The following is a 10,635-nucleotide window of genomic DNA, read 5'->3' as shown; positions in this document are numbered from 1 at the left end:
CAAATTTATCTTTCTTTTTTAACTGAATAAAATCGGTCCCAAAATTTCCTCCAAGATTAACAAAAAAAAAAAAAAAATATATCTTTAATTAGTTTCAACATTTATATTTTCCAGGCGAATATTTAAGCATTGAACCCCAACATGTTGCAATTTACCAAAAATAAATTTTTATTTGACCGATTGACGGTACAACTGTCTTCCCTACCGATTCTAACAATAAATATCTTCATTATCTTCGTCTATTTTACCGCCGACCGCAAGAATAAATTTTTTTCGTACCAACTCAACGGATAAATTAATTATAGTCTCTAAAAAAAGTGACACTTAGTTCCAAAAAAATTAAAGCAAATAATCATGTACCTAATACACACACGTGGTATCGATCCCCGTTCTTAAGACTGTCAACCGAGTGTTTCTTATTTACGCCAAAACAAACATCAAAGATTTAAATATGTATAGAATACCTTTGGATAGTATAATTATAAAATTTATTATTTTTCCCAAAAATTAGGTTATTTGATAATTGTTTTATTGTTTTAAAAGCAGTGATAAGCTCAGTGATGTCTTAACTCGATTTTTAAAAGTAATTAGATACGAATAAAAGTTCTCAGATTAGATTACACAGTACGTAGTGTATGTGGAATTAGAACTGCAATGAGTCAAGTTTATGAATAAATTTCTAATTTGCGTACTTAGTCATTAATAACAAGTGTTCATTTATGAAGTCGTCGAGAGTAAGGCGTGTTTGTTGTTGTTATTTGCCGTAAAATCATAAATTAATTTGTAAAAATGGTTGTGAGAATTCTGAGGCGTGTTATTTGCTCTAATTTTGTAAATTATGGCTCGAAAATAATAGGAATGCTGGCACCACTGCTGGTACCTCCATTGCATATCTTATTTCTTTATTATTTCTGGCAAGAATTCGCAAGAGATGTCGATAAGCAGTATTGTTCGTGCAGTTGTTGGGACACTGTGTTCAAAGGTAATTTTCGCTTCACTGATAGAAGGATTTAATTCTATTTAATAAAATTTAGTAATAGTTACTAAATCATTTATTAAAGCCCATTTATTTCCACCAAATAAATATTTAGTAGTATTTAACAAATTATTTATTGCTACTCAATAAATTGTTTATTGGTATTAAAGAAATTAATTTCTTAACTAATTTTAGCGTATAACCTAACTTTTTTACTCAAAATAATTAAAATAAATAATTTTAAGTAAAAATATAAGGTATTATAAAGAAAATAATCTCTTTAAATTATAATTTTTTATTTGAGACATTTATAAAATTTAAAATTAAACAAGTTTTTAATGTATCAATAATAGACAAATTGAAAAATTTAAACTAAACTCCACTGAGAAATGACACAAGCCATTCGGGAGGATGTGTGTTTTCAAAGGGAGAATAAATCTCCTAAAATCGAGCGGAATTAAATAATCTAAGTCAGTTAATAGATTATGTATCACATTGGAATTGAATCATAGCCATCTACCGACAATACTTACCAAATAAATATTTAGTAACGAGTTCTAAATATTATTTGGTGGAAGCAAATATTTATTTTGACGTAATAAGGCTTTGTTTATATTAAGATAATTTATTTAGATAAAAAAATCATTTATTAAGAGCGGTTGATAGTTGATTTTAAAACGTGTTTTTCTCATGTATGTGATAAAATTTCGAAAAAAAACGCTTCGTTCTTCGATAGATAATTTAATTATCTATCGAAGAGCAAAACGCTTTTTTGGAATATTTTCATTTATTTATGCATAAAATGCGTTTTAAGATTCCATTTGTTGTACAAGTGTGACAGAGATACTTTCGTTTGTCCAATAGAGAGCGAGAGAGAGAGAAAATGTAAACCCGACTTAAGGAGATCCAAGTACTCTCTTAGTGTGAAGAATGCCTATAATAAAATGATATGTAGAAATACTTTTGTTATGCATCTTAAAATTAATTTTAAAATTAATAAATAACATTTTTGAGGAAATTTCCGAAAAATTTACTAATTAAATAATTATTAACATTTAATTGACTAATAAAAAAATAGTACTATGAATTACCGGTATATACTTGACAACACCGCAAGAGTTCCTTAACCTTAAAATTTATTTATGTTTACTGTCTAACTAAAATGACTAAGATCTTCTAGCATTTAAAAAACCGCGGTTACTTATGCTTTGGATAACTGCGCAAGCAGTGTTGCCAAGTCAAATAGACGGCTTTAAAGAACGGAAGGTCCTTGTGACCGAAAAAATATAAAATATCTCCGTAATACTTTTAGAAACCTACTTTTTTATTGTTTTAATCGAAAGCTTATTATTTTTTTAATGAAATTCAATGAAAATAAAAATTTTTTTAAAATCGTTAATTGCATTAAATTCTTAACCAAATACACGGCTGGTGGAATCTCCATTTACCTACAAATAAAAATTATAATTTTCAAATCTAATTATTTGATTAAATATCCCGGAAAACAACTGTTTTTTAATTTTTTTATCAATTACTAGGCTACGTAGATTGAATTTAAAAATTTTCAAGAAGTTTTAAAAATTTGACTACTTCGCGTGGATCTCCTTAAGGAGATCCAAGTACCCTTCTATTGTAAATAATGTCTAATAAAATGATATGTATAAATACTTTTGTTATGTATCTTAAAATTAATTTTTAAATTAATTAATAAAATTTTTGAGGAAATTTTTGAAAAAATTACTCATTAAATAATTATTAACATTTAATTGACTAATAAAAAATATAGCACTCTGAATTACCGGTATACACTTGACAACACCGCAAGAGTTCCCTAACCTTAAAATTTATTTGTGTTTACTGCACTGTAAAAAAAAACCGGTGTGAGTTCATGCGGTGTACGGTGTTAAAAATTCCGGTGTTAAATTCAACACCGAAATCGGTGTAGCAGTTACATCGTTTCCGGTGTAAATATTTTTTTTCGGTGTTAAATCGGTGTTATAAATTTTCCGCTGTTGATAATATTTTAACAAACACAATTTTTACAATTAAACTTTTTATGTTTAATAATTAACAATAAATAATTAAAAAAAGTTAATATTTAATTTAGGAAGTTTAAAATAATCTATATTATTAAGAGAATAAGCAAAATTTTGTGCCCAGTGTATTTATATGATAAAATGGGATTTTATGGTTAAATTTGGTATCGTTGGGAAAGTCTTGACTTGGAATTGTGTTTTTTCATATCATTCTCACCGATAGTCAATTTATTCTGATAAGTATTTAGGCTGCTTTCGAAAATACTCTATCTCTAGATACATAATTAAGAAATGACCTTGTATCTTGTGAACTATTGACATTTTTAAAGATATAAGCTCACCCCGACTTTACACTCATCGAGACCTTTCATTTGAGTACCCATATCAATTTTTTATATATTTGTATATATTATATATATGTATATATGAAAAATATATCAAAATGCATGTGGGTACTCAAATGAAAGCTCTTGATGAGTGTAACATCGGGATGAGCTTATTTCTTTAACAACGTCAATAGTTAAAAAAGTACAGTACAATTTAACATAACTAAGAAACGACCTTGTATCTTGTGAACTATTGACATTTTTAAATATTTAAGCTCATCCTGACATTATACTCATTGAGACCTTTCATTTGAGTACCTACATCATTTTTTTATATATTTATATATATTATATATATGTATATATGAAAAATATATCAAAATGCATGTGGGTACTCAAATGAAAGCTCTTGATGAGTGTAACATCGGGATGAGCTTATATCTTTAAAAACGTCAATAGTTAAGAAAGTATAGTGCAATTTAACAAAAGTCATTGTTAAATAACATTCATTAAATCGATTTTTGCGTTATTTTATAAATTGAAAATTCTTAAATAAATGTTACTTGTCCCATTTTGATAAATATTGAATATTAATTGTGTTTTATGGATCATGTAATACTCATGATCCGATACGGTGTAAATTTATTTTACTGTTCCACCGGTATTACACGGGTTTAACACCGGATTTTTAACACCGCAAAAGAGCACCGCTACACCGGTGTTGATACATAGGTGTTACATAACGGTGTTAAAATGAGTCCATTTTTAACACCGATTTTTTTACAGTGTGTTTGACTAAAATGACTAAGATCTTCTAGCATTTAAAAAACTGCGGTTACTTATGCTTCGGGTAACTGCGCAAGCGGTGTTGCCAAGTCAAATACAAGACTTTAAAGAACGCAAGTTCCGAGTGATTTTTCATAAAAAATATAAAATATCTCCGTAATACGTTCGGAAATCTACTTTTTTTATAGTTTTAATCGAAAGCTTATTATTTTTTCAATGAAATTCAATGAAAATAAAAATTTTTTTAAAATCGTTAATTGCATTAAATTTTTAACCAATACACGGCTGATAGAGTCTCCATTCACCTACATGTAAAAATTACAATTTTCCAACTTAATTATTTGATTAAATATCCCGGGAACCTACTTTTTTTTAAATTTTTTTATTAATTGTTAGGCTACGTAGATTGAATTTACAAATTTTCAGGAAGTTTTAAAAATTTTACTACTTCGCGTGGATCTCCTTAAACTGTAACAAATAATATTGATGGGTAAAAAATATTTTTTTCTCCCAAATAAATGACCAAAAATTTTGTTACTAAATTCTTCTATCACCTTAGAGGATACAAACTGATTAAATTTGTTATTTTTAGGGTCATACGAATCAGGAATAGCTTCTTACAAGCACATGTACTTCAATGCTACCTCAAACACGATTAAAATATGGGTGATTGTAGTGATCGGTGTAGTGACCTTCTACGAAACGACAAAGTACTTGGCGAGACTGGCGTTCCACTGTAGATTGAGGTACGGAATGCTGGTACTATTCATAACCTCGACCTTTTCGCACTACTACTCCTGGTGGGTCTACATTAATTACCTGAACGACGACTTCTACTCCCAGTGGTACCACCAGCTGTTCTTTACTGTTACCGAGCTGATTTCAACTATTTTTGTAATAATATTAGCGGATAATAAGTACCCGGTGTCACACAGAAAGGCGTTCATTATTGCTGGCATTGCACTGATGCATATTTTTGCCGGCAGCTGGGATCAGTTTGTCGCTAATGTTCTACGCGGAGAAGGATACGCTCATCAGGTAGGGAATTCTTCAAGGCTCTGTTTTTTATGATCAAATTTTTAATCCCTGTAATTTCTTATTTCTCTTGAGATTCTATCAAATTTTATATCTGTAGGAACTGTATTTGAAGAATATGAATTGTTTGACAATTATCACTCCCACACTCCTATGTGGGGGAGGAATTTCGTAAAATCCTATTGGAGATAATTTCTACATTATAAATAAAAGGTTCCTACAAAACTTCGAGTCCATAGAAACTACTGTTTGGAAATGAGAGATTTTCATTGTTAACGCTCCCGCAATCCCTTTTGGGATGAGAAATCGAGAAAATCCATTCTTAGCTGAACTTGACATCATACGCGAAGATTCCTACCAAATTTAGAGTCTGCAGAAGTTACAGTTTGGAAATTAAAATTTTAGATTTTAAAACCCGACCCCGCAATCCCTATCGGAAGTAGAATTTTTTGAAATCTGTTTCGAGTTGATCTTCTCATGACAAATAAAAGATTTCTACCAAATTTACAGCTTTTAGAAGCTATGTTTTGAAAATTAAGATTTTTTATTGTTAACACCTACCCCCGCAATCCTTATTGGGGGTGGTTCGTCGTAAAATCCGCTCTTAGATTATTTCTACATCACATATAGAAGATTTCTACCAAATTTAGAGACTATAGGAGCTATAGCTTGAAAATAAAAAATTTTATAATTGTTAACACCCACCCCCGCAAACCCCTGTGAGGTAAGCTATCGTAAAATTTATTCGTATATTATTTCTACATCTCTTACAGAAAATTCCTACCCGATTTGGAGTCTATGGGAGCTATAGTTTAAAAACGGGAATTTTTCATTGTTAACGCCCTCGCAATCCTCTTTGGGGTAGGATATCGTAAAATTCGTTCATAAATTATTTTTTCATCACTTACAAAAAGTTCCTACAAAATTTGGAGTCTGTAGGAGCTATAGCTTGAAAATTAATAATTTTCGTTGTTAATACCCACCCCCGCAACCCTCTGTGGGGTGAGATATCGTAAAATTCGTTTATAAATTATTTGTACATCTCTTACAAAAGATTCCTACCAAATTTGGAGTCGATAGGAGCTATAGTTTAAAAACGGGAATTTTTCATTGTTAACGCCCCCGCAACCCCCCTTGTAGGTGGAATTTCGTAAAATCCGTTCTTAGCTGACCTATATTTGGCGAAAGGAATATTCCTGCCAAATTTCAAGTCTCTAGGTCTTATAGTTCCAGAGATATCGTGATGAGTAACTATATCTATAGAAAGTCTCCTATATATATATATAATATATAGATGACAAATATCATATATATAAAATATATAAAAAAAATGTATGTGGCTACTCAAATGAAAGCTCTTGATGAGTGTAACATCGGGATGAGCTTATATCTTCAAAAATGTCAATAATTAAGAAATGACCTTGTATCTCTTGAACTATTGACATTTTTAAAGATATAAGCTCATCCCGATGTCACACTCATCGAGACCTTTCATTTGAGTACCTACATCAATTTTTCATATATTTTATATATTTATATATATGAATATATGAAAAATATATCAAAATGCATGTGGGTACTTAAATGAAAGCTCTTGATGACTGTAACATCGGGATGAGCTTATATCTTCAAAAACGTCAATATTTAAGAAAGTACAGTCCAATTTAACAAACGTCGTTTAATAAAGAAAAATTATAAGTTTTTATTGTTAACAAGTCATTGCAGTCACGTAGTGACTGCCAGGTTGCTAGTAAAGAATTAATGTGATTTTTTTAATGTGACTATTTTTGATTTAATTAATTAACTAATTATCAAATTAACATTTCAGGTGATACGAGATTTAGGATTCATGATCCCAGACATTTTACACGTGATGATACCGCTTTGCCTAGTAACCTGGCGAGACCCAAACGTACTTCCAGATTCAAATTCTAAAAGTTTGTTATCGAAAAAAAGTAACAAACATTTATCATTAAGTATTAAAAGAGACTTAACTTATATGCTAGGATTGATAGTTGTCGGCCTCTGCATGTGTTCGATTTTATAGTTACATTGAAATTAATTTAATTAATAATTAATGAATAACACCAAACATTAGATTTATTTAGCGAAAAATTTTATCGATAATTTTTGAGATTCTTGATGAAATTATTAATGTACATATTTTATTAATATTAATTACAAACTCAATCAATGACTTATGAGCCTCGAACTTGAACCCCGTTATTTTAATTATTTTTAATGTAATTTAAATAAAGACTGGGGGTTTTTATTACCGCAAATTATTAAAATTGTTATGTATAGTGTATTTTGATATAAATATTTTACTCGGTTAAATTTTTATTATATTAATCAAAATAAATTAATAATATTTATTGTGCCGTTGATAGACTTATGTAATCCATATCAAATGAGTTAATCAAAGATTTAAGTTTAAGATATAGAAATGTTTAACATATATATTAGAAAATGATACATATCCAACCGTACCTTGTAGTAAAAATCAACATTTATAAATTATACATCGTGATTTGAGATTAAAACATTTGATTAATGTTTTTTTGTGAAAATTTGAGATTTTTTTTTAAATTAAAATAAATTTTTAAAACATGAACGAAAATTTTGGATTGAATGATTTTACAATTGAAAATAATTTTTACCTCGATTTATATATTTGTATATTTATTTAATTAACTTACTTTATTTTATTGTGATGTTTTATAAGTATGTAAAGTTAATTTACAATTAATGAAAATAAAATTGTTATATATAAGAAAAAATATGTTGTATTGATTAATTTATTAACCTTACTTTTATTGATGATATAAAATTATCTACTGTACACTACAAGAATAAATTAAAAAAATAATTTTAATAAGTTAACTACAAATAAACTACAAGAAATTAATTTTATTTACAATTCAATTTTAAAGCTCGTTTAAATCTTTTCGCGAGTATTTTTTTCATACGAATTTAACGCCCTCTTTCGTTCCGATAAGTGAATCATAAAAAAGAACCAATTAAAGACTGTACTACCTTTGGTCCGCCAGCGAACACAATTGAGTATAGTATAAGCTGTCTTCAAGCTGTATTTATAAATAAATTTTTATAAATGGCAGCTCAAAGGACAGAAAATTTCTCCAACTGCCAGCCGAAAAAAATTTATTATAACTAAACAAAACAATATTGAGCTACAATTTTCAATACGCAACTTCCCTTAAGGCAGATGAAAAGATTAAAAAATAAATAGAGTTGAAAAATTTATTTTTTCAAAAGTTATCGTGTTTGCCCCTACATAAAAACTTTAAAAATCCACACCAGCCATTAAAACGACTTTTTTATGTAAAAATAGCAATTAATCGATTTAAAAAAAATTTTGATAAGTTCAGCGATCATTTTTCTTTCTAACAGTGTGTTTTTTGTATCATTTATATGTACATTATAATTTTCAAGGACGATTTGTGACAAAACAGGATCTTAATGTTGAGATAAATTTTCGAGAAACTTATTTGGGTATAAGGAGATCCAAGTACCCTCCTAGTGTAAAGAATGTCTATAAAAAAATAATACGTAGAAATGCTTTTGTTATGCATCTTAAAATTAATTTTTGAATTAATTAATAACATTTTTGAGGAAATTTCTGAAAAATTTACTCATTAAATAATTATTAACATTTAATTGACTATCAAAAAATACAGCACTCTGAATTACCGGTATACACTTGACAACACCGCAAGATTTCCCTAACCTTAAAATTTATTTATGTTTACTGTCTAACTAAAATGACTAAGATCTTCTAGCATTTAAAAAACCGCGGTTACTTATGCTTTGGGTAACTGCGCAAGCCGGTGTTGCCAAGTCAAATACAAGACTTTAAAAAACGCAACTTCCGAGTGATTTTTCATAAAAAATATAAAATATCTTCGTAATACGTTCGTACAGCTACTTTTTTTATTGTTTTAATCGAAAGCTTATTATTGTTTCAATCAAATTCAATGAAAATAAAATTTTTTTTAAATCTTTAATTGCATTAAATTCTTAACTAAATACACGGCTGGTGGAATCTCCATTTACCTACATGTAAAAATGACAATTTTCAAACTCTAGCGGATTCCGGGTGACGGCCAAACTACGGTCAAACGACGGTGTATTCACCGTGAATTCACTTTACCGATGAAAGAAAATATATTGGTGGTCGAACAACCGTCGTTCGACGGTGAAAAATAAGTGAAGTTGTGAAATGTTCTGACGGTGATTGCATGGTTCATACAGTGAGCATTCACAAGATTTTTTCCATTTTTTTCCCACTTAATAACTATGATTTTCCGACCCCTTGATCGTCTTCAGACATAGATACAACGGTGAATGACTCGTAAAAATTCGGTGAATAAAGAGTATTTCGGTGGTGAATCCACGGTAGTCTGCGAGTGAATTTCAAGTCAAATGGCGGTAAAGAAGATAGTAACGGTAAAGTAGAAATTTTATACCATCGATCCATTGATAAATTCCTGGGGAAGTTTTATTTGTAAATGGGAAAAAATTTCATAAAATAATATATGGGGCTAATAAAATATAAATAAATAGTTAATAAAAATAAATTGAAAAAGGATTCAGTCACTATAATTCTTGACATTATAAAAAAAAAAAAAACACCTTTTATAAATTTTTGTAAAATTTCAGGATTTTTTTTTATGAAATTTTAAATTTAACGTAGGCTCATGAAATTAAAAAAAAAAAATTTTTTTTTGATTAATAAAATTTAATGCATTTATTTTGGATGACAAATTCATAGAATGATTTATTATTTAGAATTCATGGAATAGAATATAATTATCAAAACTAAATTAAGTATCCGTTAAATATATGGTGATTAAAATACATCTTTAATACACGTATGGGATAGCATTATAGGAAAAGCCCTTGACTTTTAATCAGATGATCCGAGTTCGATCCCCGGTCTGGGCGAAGTGATTTTACATTGATTTTTTTTTTTTTTTTTAATATTATCATATACGCGAACATTTTACGAGCTTAATATCGATTTTTCTGGGCGAATGCACCATGCACCTATTTTCTTTCATCGGATTCCTACGATGACACGGTGAATCGACCGCAATGAGCTAGTTGTTTGCCAGTTATATGCAGGTGAATTGATGGTCAAATGTCGGTCAAATCACCGTAAGTTCACCCGCAAAAAAAGGTATTTCTCGGATCTACAGTCGGTAAATCAATCGTCAAAATTGTTCACAATGACACCTGATATAGACCGTCAAACCACTTTATATACACTAATGTTTGACTAACGTTTGACCGTGAATTGACCATATTATAACCGTGGCGGTAAAACCGCTAGGGAACCTAATTATTTCATTAAATATCCCGGAAACCTATTGTTTTTTTTTTATTTATTAATTATTAAGCTACACGGAGAGAAATTTGTAGGAACCTTTCCAAAAATTATGGGAATGGTTTCTAT

At 29.0% G+C, this 10,635-nt stretch overlaps 1 protein-coding gene across 1 annotated transcript; it reads left to right on the top strand.

Annotated features, from left to right (window-relative positions):
• The first annotated feature begins 311 nt into the window (after positions 1 to 311).
• On the top strand, positions 312 to 7,714 carry LOC123262891. Its single transcript, XM_044725376.1, has 3 exons — positions 312 to 982; positions 4,717 to 5,162; positions 6,988 to 7,714. The coding sequence occupies exons 1-3, from the start codon at positions 790 to 792 to the stop codon at positions 7,204 to 7,206; spliced, it is 858 nt and encodes a 285-aa protein (XP_044581311.1). The 5' UTR covers positions 312 to 789; the 3' UTR covers positions 7,207 to 7,714.
• Positions 7,715 to 10,635: the final 2,921 nt, after the last annotated feature.

This window comes from Cotesia glomerata, linkage group LG4, assembly GCF_020080835.1.
Source record: "Cotesia glomerata isolate CgM1 linkage group LG4, MPM_Cglom_v2.3, whole genome shotgun sequence".
In the NCBI taxonomy this organism is placed as follows: domain Eukaryota; kingdom Metazoa; phylum Arthropoda; class Insecta; order Hymenoptera; family Braconidae; genus Cotesia; species Cotesia glomerata.
The sequence above is the reverse complement of the archived record's forward strand: the minus strand, read 5'-3'. Positions and strand labels throughout refer to the sequence as shown.

Bases quoted from the DNA above. Each gene is read 5' to 3' on its own strand.
- LOC123262891 (XM_044725376.1), top strand. From the start codon at position 790: ATGGTTGTGAGAATTCTGAGGCGTGTTATTTGCTCTAATTTTGTAAAT. The intron at 983-4,716 runs GTAATTTTCGCT...TGTTATTTTTAG, and splicing joins TTGGGACACTGTGTTCAAAG to GGTCATACGAATCAGGAATA. The intron at 5,163-6,987 runs GTAGGGAATTCT...TTAACATTTCAG, and splicing joins GAGAAGGATACGCTCATCAG to GTGATACGAGATTTAGGATT.